This window comes from Chiloscyllium punctatum, chromosome 13, assembly GCF_047496795.1.
Source record: "Chiloscyllium punctatum isolate Juve2018m chromosome 13, sChiPun1.3, whole genome shotgun sequence".
Classification (NCBI taxonomy): domain Eukaryota; kingdom Metazoa; phylum Chordata; class Chondrichthyes; order Orectolobiformes; family Hemiscylliidae; genus Chiloscyllium; species Chiloscyllium punctatum.
Window position 1 is genome coordinate 87,650,723 of NC_092751.1, and position 27,775 is coordinate 87,678,497.

The following is a 27,775-nucleotide window of genomic DNA, read 5'->3' on the forward strand; positions in this document are numbered from 1 at the left end:
AGGAATCCAAGAGATCAGGGGACTGAGTTGGATGATCAGCTGTGAATGTGTTGAATGGGAGAACAGGCTAAAATGGCTAAAGCCCCTATTTCCTTATTATCTGTATTCCTGCCGGTGATTCAGAGGAACATAAAGAGAGTGGGTTTGATTCTTGCTCAGGTTGAGGTGGTCCCCTGGGCCTGCTTTCCCGACCTGTCCCCTGAGATTGGAAGGCAATGGTGAACCATCATGGATAAACAACTGCTAAGGAATTAGCTCAGGATGAAGCATCAGTAAGGAGTTAAGCACAGGATTTTGGAGCTCAGCACACAAGACCCAAAGCTGCTAAGGTTGTGTCTCTCACTAATTAGAGAATGTGCTTTGACCTGGGTCCAGAGAGAGCACCGATCGATATTGTGCCTGCGGTCTGAACACGATTCATTGCAGATGTGTTCCTCCAGCGCATGTGGACCCTGGCACAGTAACCATGGCAATCTCAGTCTGGAGGGACACTCAGCGAATGACTAGTCCAGGAGCTGGAATAAAATGAACTGGTGTGATAGATGTGCTACACTATTAATATATAGCACCTTTCAAGCTCTTAGGGTAGCTGATGAAAATTGTTTTGTAGATTTGTCATGATGTCATGTAGGAAATGGGCCCAGCGCAGACTGGAGGCTAGGTACCAGTGCGGACTGGGTTGGAAGGGCTGTTGATCTGAACTTTAGTATAGCACAGTACAGGCCCTTCGGCCGTCGATGTTGTGTCGACCTTTTAGCTGATTCTAAGGTTGACTAACCTACATACCCTATATTTTACTACCATCTATGTGCCTATCCAAGAGTTGCTTAAATGTCTCTAACGTATCTGACTCTACTACCACTGCTGGCAGTGCACTACACATACCCACCACTCTCTGTGTAAATAACCCACATCTCCCCTAAACCCGTCTCCAATTACTTTAAAATTGTGCCCCCTCATCATAGTCATTTCAACCCTGGGAAAAAGTCTCTGACGATCCACTCTATCTAGGTTCTCATTACCTTGCATATCTCTACCAAGTCACCTCTCATCCTTCTTCACTCCAATGAGAAAAGCTCTAGCTCCCTCAACCTTTCTTCATGAAGACATCTCCTCCAGTCCAGGCAGCATTCTGGTAAATCTCCTCTGCATCCTCTCTATAGCTTTTACATCATTCCTACGATGAGGTGACCAGAACTGAACACAATATTCCAAGTGTGGTTTAACCAGGGCTCTATAGAGCTGCAGGATAGCCTTGTGGCTCTTAAACTCAAACCCTCTGCTAAAGAAAGCCAAGACACCATATGCCACCTTAACAAACCTATCAACTCGGGTGTCAATTTTGAGGCATCTATGGACGTGAACCCCAAGATCCCTCTGTTCCTCTACACTACCAAGAATCCTGCCTTTAACCCTGTAATCTGCATTCAAATTTGACCTTCCAAAATGAATCACTTCACATTTTTCCAGGTTGAACTCCATCTGCCACTTACCAGCCCAGCTCTGCATCCTGTCAATGTCCCGTTGCAACCTATGACAGACTCCACACTATCCACAACTCCACCAACCTCGTGTCATTGGCAAACTTAGTGACCCACTCTTCCACTTCCTCATCCCCCAAATCATTTATAAAAATCACAAAGAGCAGAGATCCCAGAACCGATCCCTGCAGAACACACTGGTCACCAAGCTCCAGGATGGATACTTCCCATCTACTACCACCCTCTGTCTTCTATGGGCCAGCTAATTCTGTATCCAGACAGCCAGACTTCCCTGTATCCCATGCCTCCTTACTTTCTGAATAAGCCTCCCATAGGGAACCTTATCAAACACCTTGCTAAAATCCATATACACCACATCTACTGCTGTACATTCATCAATGTGTTTTGTCACATCCTCAAAAAGTTCAATATTTTCTGATTTATTCCTACAATGTGTAATGCTGGACTTTTTATTTCTTTATTATTTTCCCTTAGAACTTGCATTTGTGACATAAGTGGCGACTTGTAACGTTTTCACTGTACTCATGTGAGCAAGTGAAAATAAAGCTAATTCAATTTTTAAAAAATGCAGCTTCCTTCTGTTCAAGATCTTATTACTATCTTATGGTAAACTTTATGCATATACACAAGAAAATAAAGCTTTCAGAGATTTGCTGTACATTCATCAGTTCTCATTGGCTCGTCCAACATTAAGTTCTGCTTCACAAGTTGTTTTTAATGTTCCTCTGAAGCTACATGTCATTTGTACATAGATTTCCATTCTGCTGTTCCCTGTGAGTGTGCACTGCAGCAAACACCTTTCCTGATGCAATAAATATATGAATCCCCTTGAATTTCTTTGCTATTTCACACAACACTATTCAAGGAAAACAAGGGGAGTTCATCCATGTGTCACTCAATATTTACTCTTTAACCAACATGACAAAACATCAATATGCTTTGTACTTAATGGCTGCTGTGTTGGTCTACATTATGTTGAGATGCCAGTGTTGGAACTGGGGTGGACAAGTCAGAAGTCACATGACAACAGGCAATAGTCCAACAGGTTAGTTTAAATCACAAGTTTTCAGACCGCTTCTACTTCATCAGGCGAAGGGTCTGAAACCTGTTGGACTATAACCAAATGGAGAAAGCGAGGACTGCAGGTGCTGGAGATTAGAGTCGAGGAAGTCCTGATGAAGATCTTATACCCGAATCTTCGATTCTCCTGCTCCTTGGATGCTGCCTGACCTGCTGTGCTTCTCCAACACTACACTGACTTCTGACAGTGTACATTACAATATTATTGACAATTCCGAAGTAATTTGAATGCTCTTGGACCATCCCAAGGTTGTGAATGATGCTACAGAAATGTAAGTCTCTTGTTGCTATGGGACATTTCACAAGTGGGGCTGTGATTGTCAAAGGCCAGTAATAATGGCAGAATTATCACGGCTCAAAATGAGGCCATTCTGTCCGGTGGGTCTGCACAGCTCTCTGAATGAACAAAGTATCTGGGATCACTCACCCGCCTTCCCCCTGCACCGCCCATTTGAGATTTCCAACCCATTCTCTCTTGAAAGCCTTAATTGAGGCTGCTTTCATCGCACTCTCAGACGGTATATTCTAGACCCTAACCATGTGTTACATGATGAGATTTCTTCCCCTATCTCCATTGCTTCTGTGGCCAATGATCTTAAACCTACACCTTTCAGTCCTTGATCCTCGCACTGATGGGAACAGTTTTTCTCCCTCTCTAAGGTGCACAGACCCCTCATGATTTTGAATATATCTATCAAATCTCCTCACTGTCCAGGAAGAACTTTCTATGCACTCCATGGCCCTAGCTCTATCCAAAGGATGGCACTGTGGTTAGCACTGCTGCCTCACAGCACCAGGGACCTGGGTTCAATTCCAGCCTTGGGTGACCGTCTGTGTGGAGTTTGCTCAATCTCCCCGTGTCTGTGTGGGTTTCTTCCAGGTGCTCCGCTTTCCTCCCACAATCCAAAGATGTTCAGGTTAGGTAAACTGGCCATGCTAAATTCCCCCGGGGATTCAAGGATGTGTAGGTTAGGTGCATTAGTCAGGGGCAACTATGGGGTAGGAGGAACGTTGTCTGGGTGGGTTAACTCTTCGGAGGGTCGGTCCAGACTTGTTAGGCCGAAAGGTCTGTTTCCACACTGTAGGGATTTTATGAACAATTTCGACGTACAAATCACTTCAGAAACAATGAAGTACAATGTAGGAAGGTGAAAGTGTCAATGATAACAACAATGTGCAAATACACATGGAGGCTACATACATTAAACAAATATTTGGGGATATGGGCATCTCACAGCAAGGTACCCATCCTAAGTGCAATTTGTTGGAAGCTGTTCTTCCTCTGTTCTCCACGTTGGGCCCACTCGATGAATTTAAATTACCTTATTTCATTATGCTGCTCCTAAATAATTCCAAGAGGTTTTACCTCTTGGCTTTGTACCTATTTCCTCATTTCCGCACATCCAGCACAGGATATCAGAAACATTGGATTGGAATAGGCTGTGCTGAGATGGAAATCAGTGTTACCCAGCATATTTGGAAGATGGTTTCAAATGGGATCAGCATACAGATGAGAAACTGGAGGTGCTGGGGGTGTCAAGCATAGATTCTCATGCAGACACCGGAATTAATGGTGCATCAATGGGAGGGGAAGCCACTGGAGGTGATTCGTAGAGTCTGCCGAGTATGGAAAGAGGCAATTTGGCCCATCAAGTCTGCATCAACATTCCAAAGAACATTCCACTCCCCCAATCTATCCCCATAACCCGACATCTACCCTAGCTATCCCACTTAACCTGCACATTCCCTGGAAAGTTCAGACGATTTCCCATGCTCAATGTACCTACCTACAGATCCCTGAACACTATGGGTAACTTAGCATGGCCAATCCAACTAACCTGCACATCATTGTGATTGTGGGAGGAAACCGGAGCACCCAGAGGAAACCCACACAGACATTTGCCCAAGATGGGAATCGAACCCAGGTCCCTGGCGCTGTGACGCAGCAGTGCTAACCACTAAGCCACTGCGCCACCTCCCTGTTCAATTCAGTGGCTGCAGTTGGACAGTTAAAAATGGGAGAGCACTTCAGCTGGATGAGCCAGTAGGACAGTATATAACCATGAGAAAGGAATAGGCAGTGTGAAAACGAAACAGACATACTGCTACAAATTGGCAGCTATACACTACAGGAGCACACACAGATTAAATAGGACCTTCTGTGTCAAACTGATATCTGAAAAACATCTGGAAGACCATAACCCTCTGGTTAGCCATGAACTTTTTTCTCTGAGGCATGAGTTTGAAAGAAGGCTGTTGTAATAATGCCCGCACACAGGAATGACTCTGTATAAAACAGTGACCTGGCACTGACAGGGAAAAGCCACCAGTGAGCTCCTGATTCCTACCCCTCTTGTCTTACCCACACAAAATGGGAAATGCTGAATAGTTTATAATCTCACTTGTACTTTGCAGGGATAGACTGATAGAACTCTGTAACTTATTTCACAGAAGCAGAAAAAGCCCAGCTACCTCTCATCATGCTCTGTCAGATGCTTAACAGCTATAACTAATAGAATCCCTACACTGTAGAACCAGGCCATTCGGCCCATCATGTCCACACCAAACCTCCGAAGATCACCCCCCCCCCCCAGACCCAACTCCCTACCCTATCCCCATAACTCTGCATTTTCCATGGCCAATCCACCTAATCTGCACATCTTTGGACTGTGGGAGGAAACTGCAGCACCCAGACAAGACCCACGCAGACACTGGGAGAACCTGCACACTTCACATGGACAGTCTCCCGAGGCTGGAATCAAACCTGGGACCCTAGCGCTGTGAGGTAGCAGCACTAACCACCATACCCCTCCCCCCACTGGCTTATCCAACCAACCTCTCTCAGGGTGACCAGCACAAATCAATAGGGCTGCATGGTGGCTCAGTGGTTAGCACCGCTGCCTCACAGCACCAGGGACCCGTGTCTGATCCCAGCCTTGGGCAACTGTCTGTGTGCAGTTTGCACATTCTCCCCGTGCCTGCATGGGTTTCCTCCAGCTGCTCAGGTTTCCCCCCACGGTCCAAAGATTGGTTAGGCCACTGTTGGAATATGGCATGCAATTCTGGTCTCCTTCCTATCGGAAAGATGTTGTGAAACTTGAAAGGGTTCAGAAAAGATTTACAAGGATGTTGCCAGGGTTGGAGGATCTGAGCCATAGGGAGAGGCTGTATAGGCTGGGGCTGTTTTCCCTGGAGCGTCGGAGACTGAGGGGTGACCTTATAGAGGTTTACAAAATCATGAGGGGCATGGATAGGATAAATAGACAAAGTCTTTTCCCTGGGGTCGGGGAGTCCAGAACTAGAGGGCATAGGTTTAGGGTGAGAGGGGAAAGATATAAAAGAGACCTAAGGGGAAACTTTTTCACGCAGAGGGTGGTACGTGTATGGAATGAGCTGCCAGAGGATGTGGTGGAGGCTGGTTCAATTGCAATATTTAAGAGGCATTTGGATGGGTATATGAATAGGAAGGGTTTGGAGGGATATGGACCGGGTGCTGGCAGGTGGGACTAGATTGGGTTGGGATATCTGGTCGGCATGGACAGGTTGGACCGAAGGGTCAGTTTCCATGCTGTACATCTCTATGTCTCTATGTGCACGTCAGGTGGATTGGCTGTGCTAAACTGCCTGTAGTGACAAGGGATGTGGAGGTTAGGTACATTAATCAGATGATAGGCAGTGTAATAGGGTAGGGAATGGGTCTGGGTGGGTTACTCTTCGGAGCATCGGTGTGGCCTTGTTGGGCCAAATAGCCTGTTTCCCTGCTGTAGGGATTCTATGTTGATGTTAGGTATATTAGTCAGGGGATACGCTTTGGAGGGTCAGTGTGGACTTGTTGGGCCAAATGGCCGGTTTCCACACTGTATGGATTCTATGAGTTGGGTGCGTGGGGAGGAAGTGTCAGCAGTCATCTCATTGAAACTCAAACGTGTCTGCCCCATTACCCACACTTCCTGTGGACCTCACTAAGCCATGAAAAGCAGGAACCCCCTCCCCCACTTCTCAAAATGCCTACTCTTAAACAGCTCATTCTGAGAGGGGTTATATCAGATTTGAAACTCTGTCTCTCTCTTTCTCCGCAGATGCTGCCAGACCTGCAGAGCTTCTCCAGCATTTTCTGTTTTTTTTTATTTCTGAATCTCCAGAATTGGCAGGATTTTATGTTTCAATAATTTGACCGTCAGGCTGGAGATCTGAAACTTTGGCCGGATCAAGGTAAAACTGACAGAAGGAAGCAGGTAATATTGTTCTGCCCTTGGCATCACAAGATGAACTTTTTAGAAATAAAATTGGAAGAATAAGTTTCAAAACACCTCTTTTAATTTTCTACCACAAAAACCCAATGGTCACCTTTAAATGTTACGATGTACATGAAGGAACCTGGAATCTGACAGTTGGCAAGGAGGGAAAAGCAAATTAATAATACTTGGACGTGAAGGCATTGGAGCACTGTTCTGGTGGAGACATGACTCTTTGGATCAATGTGTGTCATTTTCCTTTTGGGATCTGGTGAGGGACATTGACAAAGGAAATATTTCTATGTCATGTTACTCCACCTGCTGTTCACTTGGAGAACTGCAGTTACCCTTCTGCCACGGTGGACACAAATGTCACTATGTACCTAGATGAATATTTGAAGATTTCAGCTCTAATGACCATCACGCCAACAGTATGTGTTCGACAGCCACTATGAAAGTCCCACCTTCTAGATCTCCCCTGAGGCCTGCTGACCCTCAGGTTAAACCACCACAAGTCATCCCTCTCTAATAAGAGAACAGCCTGATGGTCCTCTCGGACCACAGTAACTTTATATTTTGTTCCTCAGGCACCCTGCCATTGTTCAAACTGGTTTCTCATTTTCCATTGTGCAAAAATGAAAAGACCCTTTGTTACCCAAAAGGATAATTCTTACAGAAATTGTCAAATACTTTATGTTTCCGTTGAACAATATAATGGCTAATGGTGATGTACTGGCAATTTAGCTCAGATGGTTAGACAATAGACAATAGGTGCAGGAGTAGGCCATTCTGCCCTTCGAGCCTGCACCACCATTCAATATGATCATGGCTGATCATCATTAATCAGTATCCTGTTCCTGCCTTATCTCCATAACCCTTAATTCCACTATCCTTGAGAGCTCTATCCAACTCTTTCTTAAATGAATCCAGAGACTGGGCCTCCACTGCCCTCTGGGGCAGAGCATTCCACACAGCTACCACTCTCTGGGTGAAGAAGGTTTTCCTTATCTCTGTCCTAAATGGTCTACCCCGTATTTATAAGCTGTGTCCTCTGGTTCGGCACTCACCCATCAGCGGAAACATGTTTTCTGCCTCCAGAGTGTACAATCCTTTAATAATCTTATATGTCTCAATCAGATCCCCTCTTAGTCTTCTAAACTCAAGGGTATACAAGCCCAGTCACTCCAGTCTTTCAGTGTAAGGTAATCCCGCCATTCCAGGAATTGACCTCGTGAACTTACGCTGCACTCCCTCAATAGCCAGGATGTCTTTTCTCAAATTTGGAGACCAGAACTGCACACAATATTCCAAGTGCAGTCTCACCAGGGCCCCGTACAGCTGCAGAAGAACCTCTTTGCTTTTATACTCAACCCGTCTTGTTATAAAGGCCAGAATGCTATTAGCCTTCTTCACTACCTGCTGTACCTGCATGCTTACCTTCATTGACTGGGGTACAAGAACACCCAGATCTCTCTGTACTGCCCCTTTACCTAAACTGATTCCATTTAGGTAGTAATCTGCCTGCCTGTTCTTGCCACCAAAGTGGATAACCATACATTTATCCACATTAACCTGCATCTGCCATGCCTCTGCGCACTCACCTAACCTGTCCAGGTCACCCTGTAATCTCTTAACATCCTCCTCACATTTCACCCTGCCACCCAGCTTAGTATCATCAGCAAATTTACTAATGTTATTACTAATACCATCTTCTATATCATTAACATATATTGTAAAAAGCTGCGGTCCCAGTACTGATCCCTGTGGTACCCTACTGGTCACTGCCTGCCATTCTGAAATGGAGCCGTTTATCACTACTCTTTGTTTCCTGTCAGCCAACCAATTTTCAATCCAAGTTAGTACTTTGCCCCCAACACCACGTGCCCTAATTTTGCTCACTAACCTCCTATGTGGGACTTTATCAAAAGCTTTCTGAAAGTCCAGGTACACTACATCTACTGGATCTCCCTCGTCCATCTTAGAGTTACATCCTCAAAAAATTCCAGAAGATTAGTCAAGCATGATTTCCCCTTCATAAATCCATGCTGACTCTGACCTATCCTGTTACTACTATCCAGATGTGTCATAATTTCATCCTTTATAATAGACTCCAGAAACTTTCCCACCACTGAGGTTAGACTAAGTGGTCTATAATTTCCTGTTTTCTCTCTCCCACCTTTCTTAAAAAGTGGTACAACATTAGCCACCCTTCAATCCGCAGGAACTGATCCCAAATCTATCGAACTCTGGAAAATAATCACCAACGCATCCACAATTTCTCGAGCCACCTCCTTCAGTACTCTGGGATGTAGACCATCAGGCCCCGGGGACTTATCAACCTTCAGACCTAACAGTCTCTCCAACACCAATTCCTGGCAAATATAAATTCCCTCAAGTTCAGGTCCTTCAGCCACTGTTACCTCAGGAAGATTGCTTGTGTCTTCCCCAGTGAACACAGATCTGAAGTACTTATTCAATTCTTCTGCCATTTCTTTGTTCCCAGTAATATATTCCCCTGTTTCTGTCTTCAAGGGCCTAATTTTAGTTTTAATCATTTTTTTGCCTTTCACATACCTAAAAAAACTTTTACTAGCCTCCTTTATATTATTGGCCAGTTTACCTTCGTACCTCATTTTTTCTCTGCGTATTTCCTTCTTAGTTATCCTCTGTTGTTCTTTAAAAGCTTCCCAGTCCTCCGTTTTCCCACTTATCTTTGCTATGTTATACTTTTTCTCTTTTAACTTTATATGTTTCTTAACTTCCCTTGTCAGCCACGGCCACCCATGCCTCCTCTTAGGTTGACACAGAGCGATCAGTTAAAATTGTATTTGCTGAATTTTAGATGAATGAGAGGGAACTCTCATAGGACCTTGCAAAAAACCCAACAGGGCTGTTCGGAGTATACAAAGAACTGTATGATGCCAATAGCATGGGTTCAATTTCCACACTGCCTGAGGTTACTCTCCTTCTCAGTCTTTCCCCTTACCGGAGACATGGTGACCCTCAGGTTAAACCTCCACTAGTCCCCTCTCTCAATAAGAGAACAGCCCTATGCTCTGGTCAGACTTTGGTGTTAAGGTCAATAGTGGAGTAAACCCAAAGATCCAGGCTAATACTCTGGCGACATGAGTTCAAACCTCAACATGCGCGTTGGAGCAATTTAAATCCAGTTAATTATTTTCTTGTAAAAATCTGAATTTGAAAACTAATCTCATTAATAGTGACCATGAAATAATCAATTTTGTTGGTCAGCTTGCTCACTGATGTCCTTTCGGTCTGGTCTAGGGTGTGAATCCAGATCCACAGTAATGTGGTTCATTGCCTTCAGAGGTCGCCCAGAAAAACACTCGCTTCTAAATGAAACATTCCAGGTTTGGAATACAGTGAGTGGGGGCAGCCAGTGGTCAGACCATGTGGAGACCCCCTGTGCCGATCTGCTGACCCTCAGGTTGAGAGACCTTGAAGAGAGACTGTGATGTTTGTCTTTTTAAACCTTGCTTCTTCTTTTTCATACCGATGGTCACATTGAGCATAGCTGTAACGGAACATTTTTTCTTCATTTCCCTATTCTGTAACTAACAATTGTACCTGGGTACTTTATACCTAAGATGGCACTGTAAGTGGCAACTTGTAAACTTTTCCCTATAAGTATTGGAGTACGTGTGACAATAAAACTAATTCAACTCAATTCAATAAAGCTAATTTAACTTATACTCAGATATTGTTTACAGTGGTTGAGAAATCTAGAATTCGGGGAAAATCATTTAGGACTGAGATAAGGAGAAATACCTTCACTCAGATGGTTGTGGAATTCTCTACCCCAGAGGGTTACGGATGTCCCACCATCGAATAAGTTTAAGGTTGAGACAGACAGATTTTTAGACTCTGCGGGAATCATGTGAAATAGGGAGGAGGGAGAGTGGATTTGAGGCATGAAGAACAACTGGGATCATACTGACGTTCAGTGTGTCACGTGATATATTCCTGGCCTACTTTAATGCTTCTATGTTGGGAAGTGCTGTACACATTGAAACTGCGGTTCGCATTCGCACTGATGATGATAACATTAAACAGTTACCTGTGAATATTCACCTCATATACTCCAGATCCTGTGCAAGACTCTGCTGAGTGATTGGGTGGGTGAAGGAGGGTTGGAGAGAGGGGTTGTTGAGTGTATGAGAGTTAGTGAGCGAGTGAGGGAGGAGGATTCAGAAGAGGGATTGCTGAGTGAGTGAGAATGAGTGAGTAAAGTTCGGAAGAGGAGTCACTGAGCGAGTAACTGCATGAGAGAGTAGGGTTGGGGATAGGGATTGCTGAGTAAGTGAGAATGACTGAGTAAAGTTAGGAAGAGTGGTTGCTGAGTGAATAGGGTTGGGAAGAGGGATTGCTGAGTGAGGGAGTCAATGGGTGAGAGAGAGTTTGTGTGAACTAGTGAATAAGTGATTGAGTGAGGGAGGGAGGAGGGTTCAGAAGAGGGAATGCTAAGTGAGTCAGTCAATGAGTGAATGTGAGGAGTCAATGAGTGAGTAGGGGATGGGAGTTGGGTGAGGAGTTGCTGAGTGTGGAGGAGAATTTGGCTCCCCAGAATTAGCAACCATTTTGTCACATACTCTGGTCTTACAGGACAAAGCTAGAACTGCCGAGTTGCCCGCTCAGAGAAGTTTTTTTAAAGATAACCTTGTGACTGCTTGAGATTCAGTGTATTCCCCAAACCCCAGTCTAGCTCTGATTGCATAATGATACATGGCTCATTGTATCGCTTATCTTCCTGATTTTGATGCTCATGTCGTTTATCTTCTTGATTCTTACAGACCTGGTGCAAACACTGAGTGTCTGCTACCCCTCCAGCCCTGTTTGATAAGGAAACAGCCGTGACCACAACCTGTGCTGACCGGTGATACCACCGAACCCATGACTTTCTTACTAACAGTCAGGCCCTGCTTAAGATACTATAGAAACTGTAACATTTTGAATTAGTTCAGATTATGCCTGCCTCGCTGTGAGGTATGATGTTTTCCCCATGGCCATGTAATAAAGTCTGTTCATGCTGAAGGACTGACTCCTGAGATTTTCTACAACACTGAGTTCCTGTAGAAAGGGGTGGGTGGGGGGAGTCATTAATATTTCTATTAGTGAGAAAACATTTTCACAATATGTTAAAACACATTTTGTAATTGGCTTCTCTACTGTACAGATTTTAAAAACCAAGAGTATTTAGGCTTTCAAACGTACCAACAAGAGTACAGCAAAGGCAGGAAAATTAATGGCCACTGTTTGCATCCAATGATCACACAACATGGCGCCAAATTCGTTTGTGCATTTTCTGGTTGTAACATTTCCAGAATGTGCGGTTGATTGTGGGGTAGTTAAAAATAAAGAGCAGTGCCTGTAAGACTGGTAAATCTGTAAGATTAATAAATATGGTGAATCCTCATGTCAGATCCTTGTTGGAACAAATCCAAGTCAAGGAAATATCTATAATCCTGACTTGTCTTCTGCTGTCGAACCAATCTCCCAGTCAGGTCAATCTTTGCCTTCAGTATCCTGAGCACTAATTTTAGCCCACACTAATCACAGTGTTCCAGGAAACTGCAGCAGGGACTGAGACAAAATCAGATTGCTGTTGGTCGAACACTCGTGTTGCTTTATCTAGCATTACCACGGCCAATCGGTGAAATGAAATGTACCTGATTGGATGATCCAAATCCAGACTCTGGCCTTTCACAGCTACGGAGGTCCTTGATCTTTGTCACCTGGTTATTGGCAGTTTCATAGGTGACTCTGCAGTTGCCAGATACATCAAACTAATAAAAGGAAAGTGGAATTGATAAACATTTGAGAACAAGAGGTCATTGTTTAAACACAAAGGGTTACCCATTTAAAACACAGAAGAGGAAACATATTTTCTCTCAGAAGTTTGTGAACCTTTGGAATTCTTTTCCTCAAAAGGCAGTAGATGCAGAACCTTTAAATATTTTTAAGGCAGAAGTTAATAGATTTTCGATTACCAAAGGGATGAAAGATTATTGGCAATCTGAAGCAACATGGAATTTAGGTTAAAATCAGGTCAGCCAAAATCTTATGAACTGCAGAGTGGGCTCAAAGGGGGAGAATAGCCTAGTCTTGTTCGTATCTTCATTATTGATTTGTCCTTGATGACTTGAAAGCTAAACACTAGAAATCTGAAATGGTGGATAGAAAATGGCAGAAATATTCAGCAGTTCAGGCCAGTCTCCGTGGAGAAAGGCAGAGTTAGCATTTCGGATTGGTGGCCTTTCACCACACATTAGGAAAGAAGACCAGAGCTTTCCCAGTTTGGACATGAGGCCTCCAGGTCTACAGCACGCCTGGAGGAACTGGGCCCCTGCTCCTTACAGTAGAGAAAGTGAAGGAGAAATTAGATGGAGGTTTTACAGATCATAAACAATTTACAATGGAGAGAAAGCACTTCCAGCAGGAGGAAGAGTTGATCACTAAAGGACTCAGATTGAAGATGATTGGCAAAAAGTATGAGAGGTGAGACGAGAAATCTTTTTACTGGCACTTTGAGTTATTGTCAGCTTGGAACACACCGTCTGACAGGATGGTGGATACAGAACCAACTGTCATGATCAGCAAGCAATCGGATAAATTCTTGAAGTGAAAAAAGACTCCAGGGCTGAGTGGAAGGAGTAGGGAAATGGGATTAAGTGGTAGTTCTATCAAGGCATTATGCATCTATTAAGCTTCTTCTGCACTGTACCATTCGATGTTTTGAACAGCATTGCCTAAGACGTGATAGCTCAAGTTATACAGAGAGTAGATGTATGGAGACCTTGGAATGCAGGTTCAGAGCTTCTTGAAAGTGGAGTCACAGGTAGATAGGATAGTGAAGGCAGTGTTTGGTATGATTTCCTTTATTGGTCAGAGTATTGAGCACAGGAGTTGGGAGGTCATGTTGCAGCTGTACAGGACATTGGTTAGGCCACTGTTGGAATATTGCGTACAATTCTGGTCTCCTTTCTATTGGAAAGATGTTGTGAAACTTGAAAGGGCTCAGAAAAGATGTACAAGGATGTTGCCAGGGTTGGAGGATTTGAGCTACAGGGAGAGGCTGAATAGGCTGGGGCTGTTTTCCCTGGAGCATTGGAGGCTGAGGGGGTGACCTTATAGAGGTCTAGGAAATCATGACGGGCATGGATAGAGTAAACAGACAAGGCCTTTTCCCTGGGGTGGGGGAGTCCAGAACTAGAGGGCATAGGTTCAGGGCGAGAGGGGAAAGGTATAAAAGGGGCAACCTTTTCACACAGAGGGTGGTGCGTGTATGGAATGAGCTGCCAGAGAAAGTGGTGAAAGTGGTACAACTGCAACAGTTAAAAGGCATCTGGATGGGTATATCGATTACAAAGGGGATGAAAAATTATTGGCAATATGAAGCAACACGGAATTTAGGTTAAAATCAGGTCAGCCAAAATCTTATGAACTGGGTTTGGAGGGATATGGGCCGGGTGCTGGCAGGTGGCACTAGATTGGGTTGGAATATCTGGTCAGCATGGACGGGTTGGATCGAAGGGTCTGTTTCCGTGCTGTACATCTCTATGACTCTATGTATGGAGGCTGGTTCCTAAACACGTGCTGTTTATGGCTCTCTTTTCGTCAATATTTTCATTTGATTTGATTTATTATTGCCACATGTACCTGGGTACAGTGAAAAGTTTTGTTTTGTGTGCAGTACAGGCAGATCATACCATACAAAGATCACAGGGTGGTTGAACAGAGTTACGGCTGCAAAGAAAGTGCACAAAAAGCAAAATCAACATTAGATTTGAAATTTGAGAGGTCCATTTAGAAGTCTGATTACAGTGGGGAAGAAGCTGTTCTTAAATCTGTTCTTAAATCTGTTAGTCTGTGTGTTTAATCTTTTGTATCTTCTGCCTGAGAGAAGGGGTTGGAAGAGATTATAAACAGTGTGGGAGGGGTCTTTGATTATGTTGGCTACCTCTCCAAGACAATGAGAAGTGAAGATGGAGTCGATGGATGGCAAGGTTGGCTTGTGAGACTAGGCTGTGTTTCTAACTCTCTGTAGAGAGAAGCAAATAGGAATAGCAGTATTCATCTTGTAAAATGATGGTATGTGCTCTGGTAGTCATCTCTGTGCTGGGCATTATCCGGGAGCCCCACTCAGATACATAGGGTTTGGGACAGAGGCCCAATAAATACGGCCCAAGGGTCCCAGGAAGGGAGAGGGGTTGTGCTCCTGATAAATATAATCAGTCTTTGCAGATGTCATTGGCTTAGGATTGGATGCAGGCTGATGGTACAAGCAAGAACCTCTGAGTTGGTGATCTGTCGAGCTGTCCTGCAATAATGTACCTGATATTTTAAACACAATGGGCCGAGATGCACACAAAAGTACAGTGGATGCTGGAAATCTGAAATAAAGTGGCAAAATGTTGCAGCATCTGTGAAGAGAGAAAGAAAGTCAACATTTCAAGTCCAATATGACTCTTCTTTGGATTTGAAAGAGGTGAGAAAATGATGGGTTTTACTTTGCTGATAAACAAGTGACTGGAACTAATGAGGAAGCTGTCCACAGCAAATGAATGAATCATTTATTTACTGAGACGTCAATCTTGAGGATACAGTGAAAAGAGCTTTGTCGCCACAATCCGGTGCCATTACGAGGTACAATAAGGATAAAAAGAAATTATTTAATTAAGAGTTCAGCTTCTTTTCAAATTGGGGGCTCAAGCCCAGGCTTCGGGGGTTCTGCAAAATCTTTGCAAGGTGCTCCAGTCCTCCAGAACTCAAGGTTTCTTTGGAAATAGCAACTAACGCTCTGGCTCTGGGCCTACTGCCAAGAATCCAGGCTCCAGGCCTAATCCCACTAAGAGTCTAGGTTCCGAGCCCACTGCCATCAACAGTCCTGGCTCTGGGCCTACCGCTGCCAGGAGTCCAGGCTCTGGGTCTACTCCCACCAAGAGTCTAGATTTGGGGTCTACTGCCGTCAAGAGTCTACGCTCCGGGTCTACCGCCACCAAGAGTCTAGGCTCCCGGCCTACTGCCATCAAAAGTCCAGGCTCAGGGCCTACCGCTGCCACAAATACAGGCTCCAGGTCTACTGCTGCCAAGAGTTCAGGTTCTGTGTCGAGTCCCACCAAGAGTCCAGGCTCCGGGCCTACCGTCACCAGGAGTCCAGGCTGCAGGCCTACTGCCACCAGGTTTGTCCAGCCTCTGGGCCTACCACCGCCAGGGGTCCAGACTCCGGGCCTACCACCGCCAGGGGTCCAGACTCCGGGCCTACCACCGCCAGGGATCCAGGCCCCGAGCCTACCGCCGCCAGGGGTCCAGGCTCCGGGTCTACCGCCGCCAGGGGTCCAGGCTCCAGGCCTACCACCGCCAGGGGTCCAGGCTCCGGGCCTACCGCCGCCAGGGGTCCAGGCCCCGAGCCAACGCTGCTGCGAGTCCAGGACCCGGGCCTACTGCCGCCAGGAGTCCAGGCTCCAGGCCTACTGCCGCCAGGAGTCCAGGCTCCAGGCCTACTGCTGCCAGGAGTCCAGACTCCAGGCCTACTGCTGCCAGGAGTCCAGGCTCCAGGCCTACTGCTGCCAGGAGTCCAGGCTCCAGGGCTACTGCTGCCAGGAGTCCAGGCTCCAGGCCTACTGCTGCCAGGAGTCCAGGCTCCAGGCCTACTGCTGCCAGGAGTCCAGGCTCCAGGCCTACTGCTGCCAGGAGTCCAGGCTCCAGGCCTACTGCTGCCAGGAGTCCAGGCTCCAGTCCTACTGCTGCCAGGAGTCCAGGCTCCAGGCCTACTGCTGCCAGGAGTCCAGGCTCCAGGCCTACTGCTGCCAGGAGTCCAGGCTCCAGGCCTACTGCTGCCAGGAGTCCAGGCTCCAGGCCTACTGCTGCCAGGAGTCCAGGCTCCAGGCCTACTGCTGCCAGGAGTCCAGGCTCCAGGCCTACTGCTGCCAGGAGTCCAGGCTCCAGGCCTACTGCTGCCAGGGGTCCAGGCTCCAGGCCTACTGCTGCCAGGGGTCCAGGCTCCAGGCCTACTGCTGCCAGGGGTCCAGGCTCCAGGCCTATTGCTGCCAGGGGTCCAGGCTCCGGGCCTACTGCTGCCAGGAGTCCAAGATGTAGGATGCTCCGGGTGGAGCTCATCCACACCATCCATTTCTTTTCTTTTATCTCTCGTGTTTTTTTCTCTCTTCTGTCTTTCTCCTGTTCAGCCAATGGCCTGGAGCAGAGCATGAACTGCACTCAGCGGCCTGGAGCAAAAATGGCTACTGATTGGGAATCAGTAGAGCCCAGTCAGAACATGTGGAAACTCTTGTAGAAAGGATGTAATGTCTATCTCTTTAGCTTTATTTTTTATTTTCCGAACTTACACTCTGTATATCTGTAACGTAGTGTAACTTCTTTTATTTATTCTGTCTATTTTCTGGCTCCAGGTCTACTGCTGCCAGGGGTCCAGGCTCCGGGCCTACTGCTGCCGGGGGTCCAGGCTCCGGGCCTACCATTACTGGGAATCTCAGTCCACAGCACCATCACTGTACCCTGTCAACCTTCTCCGGCCTCAAAGATGAAGAAGAAAAGAAAAAAGATGAAAAGTGCATCGAAGAAACGATGCCACCGGCCTGGAGCATAGAGGCTATGACTAGTTCCTACCATGCCGGCCTCAACTTGAAAGAGCAAAAGACAAAGGCGGCACGAGGGAGGCAAAGGAGAAATAGAGAAGAGAAATAGATGTTAATGATGGGCATAAACAGGAGAAAATGGGTGTGCTGCACTGCAGACAAAGCCAACAAGATGAATACAAGACAGGGGGTGGGAGAGGGAGGTGCTGGGGTGGGGGGAATTGTGTAATCAAACTAGATGATCAGAAACAATGGCATGCCCTGAAGTTATTGAACCCTGAACGCTATTAAGGGCTGAAGCTGAAAATGAGATACTGTTTCACCAGCCTGTGTTGAGCCTTGCTGGAGCACTGTAGCAGTGTGGTGAATTGGTCACTGGGTCACAAGATCCTGGGCACTTCAACAAATACCACGAGAAAGATGTGAAGGTGGTGGTGGTCATTGTCCCCGATGAAGGATGTGGGACGATGGTAATCTCTGGAGGCTGACTGTTTGGAAAGGTATTGGAAGAGGATGGAAATGTTCGTGTGAGGGCACGAGGGTTTATTAAAATGGCAAGCAATTGGAAGGTTAGAGTCATGCTTTCAGACAGAGCAGAGGTGTTCAGGAAAGCAGTCATCCAGTCTGCATTTGTTCTTGCTAATGTAAAGGAGGCGCAGATACATGCAGATTCAGTAGCAACAGCAGTAATTATCTAACTACCTTGAACCTAATCAAAAATATTGAGATAAATTAAAACAATACTTTTGATGCCAATAGCTTACAACCCAAAGAACATGACAATAATGTATTTCTGAGATTGGTTTCCTCGCATGTCAATCCTGATAAGTGCAACTGGTACTGGTTTGATTTTCACCTCCCTTACAGAAATTTTTTAAAATTAGATTTGCTACAGCATGGAAACAGGCCCTTTGGCCCAACAAGACCACACTGACCCAGACGTATTTCCCTACATTTAACCACTGACTGATGCACCATGGGCAATTTAGCATGGCCAAAGCTGCACATCTTTTGGAATGTGGGAGGAAACCAGAGCACCCGGAGGAAACCCACACAGACACGGGAAGAATGTGCAGACTCCAAACAGACAGTCACCCAGGGTTGGAATCGAACCTGGGTCCCTGGTGCAGTGAGGCAGCAGCGCTAACCACTGAGCCACCTTGCCGCCCCAGTATTGTAGTTATGATGTACACAACCAGGTTTCATTAGAAGAGAAAGTGAGGGTGGAAATCAAAAATTATTCAACTGAAATGAGTAGGTTACCTCAGTGACGGTACCCGAATTCAGCTGGAGCTGGAAAAGGCTGACCAGGCCTTGCTTCAGGCTTAAAATGAATCCTGTTTCATCAACAGAGCCATACAGAGCTTTTATCTGAAAGGAATATGGAACAGGTTATCGATGGAAGACTCCACATTTCATCCAGTATCACTCCAAACAAACAACTAGAAACACAGTTCAGGAAAGCTCATAAATTAACACACCGGTAGCCATCAAGAATCATAACAATTTTTAAAAGTTCAATAGTATAGAAGAATGGGAATGATTACGTTAATGGTGAATTATAATGATGATAATGTAGCTCAGACATCTGTGAGTATACAAGGGTTATGCTAATAACTGGGGATTAATTGGTTAATCTGAGGAAATATAAACAGGGGAGCAGTGAGGGCTCTTGTGGCACAGTGGTACTGCCTCTACTTCTAAGGCAGGAGGCCCAGGTTCAAGTCACATCTGCTCCAGAGATGTGTGATTGCTGAACAGATTGATTAAAAAATTCTAAAGGAGGAGGACCACTTGGTTGCGAGGGGTTAACATGAGCTGTGTGACTGAAAAGTCAATAAGCTCCATCCACAAGGAAAAACTGGTCTGAATTCCATTTCTCTAACAGCCTTAACTTCAAATTGACAAAAACAATAATCACGTTACTGAAAAACAGGAATTTTACTTGGGAGCTTTAACCCTAATTTTGTGTAATAGAATGTAAGTAAAGAATTTATTGGAAGTCCTGAGTGCCAGGCAATAGCCACTTTGAGTTAAGTCAGAGTTAGAGATGCAGCAGACTCAGAGGAACGACAGTCCAGCTAATTAAAGCAGCCTCATGAATTCATTTCAGACTGATTTCCTGGTAGGCAGAACTCATGAGGTTACAGTCCATGGCGACACAAGTCACATCACTGGCAATACATGTTAAACTTATATTAATAAAAATCAGTTTAGATCTCAAAAACATACAAATGGTAAGGAACAGAAATGACAGTACCTCATTTAACACTTGAACCTGTTCCTCCTTAGCTACTTTCCTGCACTATTCCTATATCCCTTATCAAAATATGCATCCAAATGTCCAAGATGGCGGCAAGAGTAGGATGCTCCGGGTGGAGCTCATCAAAACCATCCATTTCTTTTCTTTTATCTCTCTTGTGTTTTTTTCTCTCTTCTGTCTTTCTCCTGTTCAGCCAATGGCCTGGAGCAGAGCATGAACTGCACTCAGCGGCCTGGAGCAAAAATGGCTACTGATTGGGAATCAGTAGAGCCCAGTCAGAACATGTGGAAACTCTTGTAGAAAGGCTGTAATGTCTATCTCTTTAGCTTTATTTTTTATTTTCCGAACTTACACTATGTATATCTGTAACGTAGTGTAACTTCTTTTATTTATTCTGTCTATTTTTACGTACCTACATTTTGTGCCTGGGTACTTTGTACCTTCGATGGCGCCATGTGTTGGTGACATTGTAGACTTTTCACTGCACTCCTGTACTTCAGTAACATAAATACACGTGACAATAAACCTAATTCTAAAGTAATAGTCAGAAACCTATTCTTCAGATACCCACAGTGCCTCACCATCCCTGCTGTGGAGAATCTGAAAGATGTGCAGCCCTTAGAGTGAAGAGTTTCTCCTTATTTCAGCGTTGAATAGCCAGCCCCTTACTCTGAGACAGATTCTGAGTTCCAGACTGTTCAGCCAGAGACAACATTCTCCCACAAGTCAATCAGGTCAAGCCCCTAAAGAATTCTGCGTGATTCAATTAATCAGCTTATTTCTTTTTCTTCAAAAGTGTAGGAACGGAGGCAGAGTCTACTTAACGCATCAATTGTTATTAAGCTAAGAACTAATTAATAGGGTGATCTTGGAACAACAATGAAAAAGCACGATCGTTAAAAAAGGGAAGGAAAATCAGGCTGAAGGAAAAACAATGGATTCTGGATTTCCTCTTCTCCATTTCCTGTCATTGTCCAAGTTAAATTTCATACCAAATCTGTTTTTTTATTTGAGGTTGGCTAAGTGAGAAAATGTTTGCCAAGTCACCAGATGCAATCCATACCCCTAATTTTGAAAATGGGGCAAAATGAGAGATAATTACCTTTCCATTATTCCAGTGAAAGATTACAGGTCCTTTCAATCCTGTCATTGCGGTAGGCCCCAGCAAAGACTCAGCAGGAATATCTTTAAAGATGCTTTGACTGTCCATTCGTTCCGATACATTTAATAATTGCACTTCCTGTATCTATTGAACAAGGTAGAGGGAGACACAATGGAAAATGATGCTTGTAATCAAAATCTTAAAGCATTTAACTCCTGCTGATTTGTTAAGAGTACTGCATACCCAAAAGACTTCTTCTAAAATTACAGCTCATTACTTCCTAAACAGATTGCATAGAACCATTGGGTTATAAAGCTTAGAAGGAAGCCACTTAGCCTCTTGTACTTGAGCTGGTTTTTTTGTGAAATCAATCCAATTAGTTACACTCTCCTGCTCTTTGTCATTTTTAAAGTTATTACTGAATCTGCTTCCAATACTTCCACGGTAATTGAGGATAACTTGCCGCATCTTTTACTCCGTCAAATTCCTTCTGGTTGTTACTTTAAATATCCATGTACTATGCTTAACACTTGTGTTCACTGGAAACTGTGTCTCCACACTTGCACTTTTATAATACTGCCGAGAGTGTGGTGCTTCATATAAGCCCTTCATATGCCTGAAACGTCGATTCTCCTGCTTCTTGGCTGCTGCCTGACCTGCTGTGCTTTTCCAGCACCACATTCTCGACTCTGATCTCCAGCATCTATAGTTCTCACTTTCTCCTAGTTTTATAACACTGCATTCAGTTCTGGTCTCCCTGCTCTCGGAAGGCTGTTGTGAAACTTGAAAGGGTTCAGAAATGATTTTCAAGGACGTTGCCAGGGTCAGACTGCGTGACCTATAGGGAGATGCTGAATCAGCTGGGGGTGTTTTCCCTGCAGCATCAGAGGTCGAGGGGTGACCTCATAGACGTTTATAAGATCATGAGGGGCATGGATAGGGTGAAGAGTCAAGGTCTTTTCCCCTGGGTGGGGGAGTCTAAAATGAGATGGCATAGGTTTAAGGTGAGAAGGAAAAGATTTAAAAGGGACCTAGGGGGCAAGCTTTTCATGCAGAGGGTGGTGTGTGTATCAGAGGAAGTGGTGGAAGCTGGTACAATTACAGCATTTAAAAGGCATCTGGATGGGTATATGAATAGGAAGGGTTGAGAGGGATATGGACCAAACGCTGGCAAATGGGACTAGATTAATTTAGGATATCTGATTGGCATGGAGGAGTTGGACTGAAGGGGCTGTTTCCATGCTGCACAGCTTTATGACTCCCTCATGAGTTTGAATCTCCCTTTCATCTTCTCTCTGCTCAAAGGAAACGCATCCCATTTTCCCCCTCTATCTGATTAAGTGGATGACCATTGAAGTGTCTGGCAGTCATTGCAAAACAGCTCCAAATTGAAGTTAAATCTGCAATGTACAAATATTTCTGCACTATCAGTAGCACTTGTACATTCATCAAATAAAACATTAACATCATTAAATTATTTGTGAGACTGGGAATTCCAAACTTTGAAGATTGGAATCTGAAGATGCAGCTGTTAATGTTGGAGCAATGAAAATCTCAGAAATTGAGAAAGTCTGAATTGGGATAAAGTGGAGATCTTAAACGTTTGTTGTGCCAGAAGGTGCTAGACACGTTGGGAGGGAGTGAGACCATGGAGGAATTTAAGGCAAACTCCAGGCATGAAAATGGAAAAAATGTACGTACTTGCAACTGAACAAGTTGCTCATGTTGGTTGCTGCTGTTTTCCCAAACCACATGAAGGCCAACGACAGCTTCGATCCTGAATCCTGATCCTGGCAATGTTTTTGGACTGGATAATGTCTCCAGTAACAAATCCACATTGTACTTATATGTAAACAATGTACCAGATTTGTATGCAAGATCTACAGCTCGTGCTGAGGGGGAGAAAGTACAAAGTGATTATATTTTGTCTAAACAAGCATTTGTGGCAAAAATGACTTCACTTGCTTAAATGAGCTCATAGAGTAGATTTTAACCAAGAGTATTATTTGTCTTAAACATGTTTGAAGTTCTCATTTTTTCTCACATCTATTCAGGATTTGAAAACCCCTTCTCTGTGTTGGTGTAAGGTTCCAGGTTATGGTCTATTGAGTTGTAAGTCACACGACACCAGGTCATAGTCCAACAGATTTATTTAAAATTTCACACTTTCAAAGCACTGCTCCTTCGTCTGTTGGACTATAGCCTGGTGTCATGTGACTTTTGACTTAGTCCACCCTAGTTCAACACCGGCATCACCACATCATGTTCTATTGATACGTATGATGTCAACAAAATCATTAATAATTCTTTGGACATTTGTATCAGTCTCACAGACAGGTCCCAGAAACCTGGTGTCACCACATAACCAACTTTGGGATTCTGTGGTGCGGTGGTAGTGTCCCTACTTTTGTGCCAGGAGGTTCATGACTCACCTGCTCCAAAGGTATGTAATAACATACCTTTGTGGGCGGCACGGTGGCACAGTGGTTAGCACTGCTGCCTCACAGCGCCAGAGACCCGGGTTCAATTCCCGCCTCAGGCGACTGACTGTGTGGAGTTTGCACGCTCTCCCCGTGTCTGCGTGGGTTTCCTCTGGGTGATCCGGTTTCCTCCCACAGTCCAAAGATGTGCAGGTCAGGTGAATTGGCCGTGCTAAATTGCCCGTAGTGTTAGGTAAGGGGTAAATGTAGGGGTATGGGTGGGTTACGCTTCGGCAGGGCGGTGTGGACTTGTTGGGCCGAAGGGCCTGTTTCCACACTGTAAGTAATCTAACCTAAAAAAAAATCTCTGAACAGGCTGATTAAAATAATTTTAACCAACTTGGTCCAGAGGGGCAGTTACATTAGAGGCAGCTTATATAGTTGAGGGAACGTGAGAGTCTTTTTTTAAGTTCAGTCTCAGCATGTGAGTGTTGCTGCCTTGGTCAGCATTTATTGTTGAGAGTGTGGTGCTGGAAAAGTACAACAGGTCAGGGAGCATCCGAGGAGCAGGAGAATCCTGATGAAGGGCTCATACCCAAAAGGTCAATTCTCCTACTCCTCGGACTCTGCCTGACCTGCTGGGCTTTTCCAGCACCACACTCTCGATTCTGATCTCTGGCATCTGCAGTCCTCACTTTCTCCCAGCATTTACTGTCCAGCCCTAATTGTCCAGAAGGCAGTTAAGAGTCACTCACATTGCCATGGGTCTGGAGTCACTAGCCAGGTTAAGTAAAGATGGCAGTTTCCTTGCCTAAAGGGCATTAGTGAACAAGTTGGACTTTTCCTGACATCACAATGGTTTCTTGGTCATTGTTGGACCCCAAATTCCAAATGTGTTTCCAAATTGAATTTGAATTCCCCCATCTGCTACAACAGAACATGACCGGGGTTTCTGGTAAATCATGGGGCAATAGCACCACTCGGCAAATTGCTGAGAGACTGGAGAGATAACTGTGGGATTAGGAATGCCAACTGTTGGAGATGTTCTGGCTATGATTCAATAGTTAGAAGCAGAACCAAATAAGAGCAGTCACCCCGAGCTGCACAGTGAAGGATGGAGGTAGGCGAGAAGATGGAGTCAAGGGCTGAAAAGTGATGAAGAGTTAAATGCTACCACGGTTACAGCCACATGAGCTTGGCGGGAAGCACTTTGTTGCTGTGGAAGGGGTGGAACGCTAAAAGAAGAGATGCAAATGGATGCTCCGAAGAGAAATATGCACTGATCTGGGAAACAGTAATGTGTTTGAAGTTATTTGGAGATGTAAAGAAGGATGAAGATGGGATAACAGTGCATCTGAGCCAAAAGAGGGGTTAAGGCATGTGGAAACGTGATGATGAGAGTTTGGAAAGAGTTGTAAATCGTTCATTTGCTCGATGAGTGTTGGACGTTCAATGGTTGCAAAATAGCAGGTGATGAGTGGACTGTGAAGGGGATCAGTGGTTTGGGATGGTGAGGTATGCAGTTAGAGTTGGGCTTGTCACCAAAGGTCATAGGAGTAGACAGTTCATGGTTAAAGGTTTGAATGGATGGCTGGGAAATTGGGTCAAAGAGTTTATCTGGAGGGAGATGTTATAATATGAGAACTAACACAAGCGTAGAGTGAAGGACAATGTCCCAACTGAATGAAACCAAGAGCAACATTTTTACTGAATTATTAAAGACACACACAGTTACTTGACAGCAGAGAGGAAAGTCTAAAAATTTAACTTGAAACGAAATAATTCAATTCAAGATTCTTTCACCTTTCCTCCTTATCTCTACACAAGATGCTTACACTTCTTGTAACCTACAGCAGTGGAAAAATTAGATCCTTAAGCAAATGAACATTGTGCTCTCTGTATTAGAGAAAATGATATATTATAATTGGGTTATAAACTCAATATTCTCAATTAGCTTCATCCATTTACTTACTCAATCATAGAGTAACAGTGATTATTAATCATTAATTCAATTTCATCTCTGACTGTAGTTTCATGTATTATCCATTTTCATTCTAAATCTGCTAACAACACAACACCTCTTAACAATAAATCTCTGCCGTCACATCCTCATTACCCTGTCAGGTTCAGCTTACGGAGTAATACTTCAAGTACAAACTACAGGAAGAAAAAGGAACATTTCTCATTTGATTATAAACTTTTCTACTTTGCACTAAGTTTAAGGATGAAAAATCTCCAGCTCTGATTGTATTCATGCGAACTGTTGGTGTTCCAAACTCCACATTCCCTTTGATTCCCTTGCCTATCCAGCTCTGCCTTAAAAATATTCAATGACTCTAACTTCATCACCTCTGAGGCAGAGAGTTCCAAAGCTACTCAACTCACACTCTAGAGAGAAACAAAATTCCTCATCTCTGCTTTAAAAGGCTGGCCATTAATTTTAAAACAGTATTGCCTAGTTCTGGACTCACCCACAAAAGGAAACTTCCTTTCCTCTTTATTATCCAATATTACCTCCCCATTCTCCACCTCCAGAGGACAAACACTCACTTGACTTAAGCTTTTTTTCTTTTAGGAACCTATAGAAATTCTTACTATTTGTTTTTACATTTCTAGTTCGCTTCCTGTCATGTTCAAAGTTACTTGGCCTGATAACCTTTTAGTCATTTCAGTTGTTCATTATGTTCTGACCAGCCATTCATCTTTTTATAAATTATATGATTTTCCTTACGTTTGACGCTTTTCTTAACTTGTTTAGTCATACAACATGGAAGCAGACCCTTTGGTCCAACTTGTCCATGCCAACCAAGTGTCCTGAACTAAACTGGGCCCATTTGCTTGCATTTGGTCCATATTCTTCCTTTAGAACTCCTTTATAGTAGAACGCATTCATTCCGAGTATTCTAAAATATCACCTAAATCTCTGCCACAGCTTCTTTACTGGTCCATCTCCTAGCCTCATATTCCAGTTCACTTCAGCTAGCACATGTCCACGTGCTTGCTCTTATTTAAGTTTAAAGGTTTAAGTTTTTGACCCATTCTGCTCCCTTTCAAATTGATATTATGATCACTGCTACCCAAAGGTACCTATGCTCTCAGGTCATTAATTAATCTTATCACATTACATAATAACAAAGTTAGTGTAACCTGCTCTCTTAACATGCTTCTCTGACAAATTATATTCTATGAAATCCTCACTTTTGCCAATAAGATTTTTCAAGTGTGCTTAGATGAGAAAAAATGAAGACTTACGTTTAAACTGTTTCACAACCTGAAAATCTCTATTAGTTACTTATAACCAATTAAGAACTATAGAATGCAGTTATTGTTATAATCATGAATATGCATCAAAATATTGCTAGCATAAGGCACTTGCACAAATATTTTCACATAGGGATATGAAATTAATAGATTTTGGGGTTTACAGAGTAAAGGTGGTTGATCAAACTGCAAACAAAAATTCTGCCACTTGCTAATATCTTCTTAAGTGCATCTGAAGGATTAATGCTGGATTATTGTGAAGCTGTGAGTTATCAGCTCCCTGTCCCTGCACCTCAAGCTTCTCCACAGTTATCCACACTGTGGTTCTGACGATCAGGTTGCTTCCCGGGATATTACTGGATGGGACAGAGTTTACAATCCAGGCGTTGGAAAGACATCAGTAAAACGTTAAAGGGTATTTGTTTGCGCTCACTCGAACTCAGCGAGGACAGGGTCTCACCTTCAACAGACCGTAGTGTGAAGATCGCGAACAACATTGTCCACTCCCTCAAGGCTTTCGGAGACGCCATGCTCTGCTTCCAGAAGAGTCTCACTTTGACACTTGAGCTGAAAACGGCACGGGGGTTTAGCTACAGGGAAGAGGAGGGCTAGAACAGGCAGGGCAGCAAAGGGCTAGAACGTACAGTCTGCCGAACTGGCAGAGGAATTTTTTTGTCTTTTAAAAAAAGACTTGCGAAACTTGCCGGAACTTGCAAAACTTGTTGAAGTTTTGTAATTGACCAGGAGGTCAGTGACTGTATAAGGGCGGCAGTCTCTGTGTGCTACCTCTTCTGTGTTAATTGCTTGTGGGAACGTATCTGCAGCTATACACCAGGGACTATATCTGTGAATTGTCTCTTAGTGTTTGGAAATCTGTATGCTTTTCAGAAAGTTTTTTTGTGTGTGTGGTAACACATATCTTGCCTCACGATCTATTTGGGCGTCTGTGTCGCTAAACTTCTGCTGTTTCCTTAGATGAACAAAGACTGAAAACAGCATTGCAGACTGGTGTAACACTTTCAAACTCCCCAGGAAACAACCTCAGGCAGCTTAGTCTGATAGAGTATTTCGTTTGGAAAGAGAACTGGGACAGCTAGGGAGGAGAAACACAAGTTGGTAGTTAAAAAAAATTACCTGAGTTGGAACAGTATGAGATAGAGATTGGGTAAGAAGGCACTGAATATATTATAGTTTTGGTTAGAAAGAAAACAGATTGTTAAAAAAAAGGATCAAAACTCAGATCAACTATTCAAGGAAATGTGAACAATGAATTTATTTATATATGCATATTATGAAAAA

The 27,775-nt window shown here is 44.2% G+C and overlaps 1 protein-coding gene across 2 annotated transcripts in view; it reads right to left on the minus strand.

The window, feature by feature from the left end:
* The window catches only part of LOC140484614 (microsomal triglyceride transfer protein-like), a 102,396-nt gene extending 74,922 nt beyond the window's left edge, over positions 1-27,474 (minus strand). The window contains exons 1-5 of one of the 2 annotated variants that reach the window (XR_011962301.1): positions 26,937-27,474; positions 22,497-22,687; positions 20,796-20,939; positions 18,694-18,801; positions 12,505-12,621 (exon numbers count right to left, since the gene is read on the minus strand). Coding sequence is in view for 1 of the 2 variants with exons in the window: in XM_072583129.1 (XP_072439230.1) it covers positions 12,505-12,621; positions 18,694-18,801; positions 20,796-20,939; positions 22,497-22,687; positions 26,937-27,006 (630 nt within the window). In the remaining variant the exon portion in view is untranslated. The remainder of the gene's footprint in view (positions 1-12,504; positions 12,622-18,693; positions 18,802-20,795; positions 20,940-22,496; positions 22,688-26,936) is intronic. The other variant, XM_072583129.1, reaches the window with a different exon arrangement.
* Between the last annotated feature and the right edge of the window lie 301 nt (positions 27,475-27,775).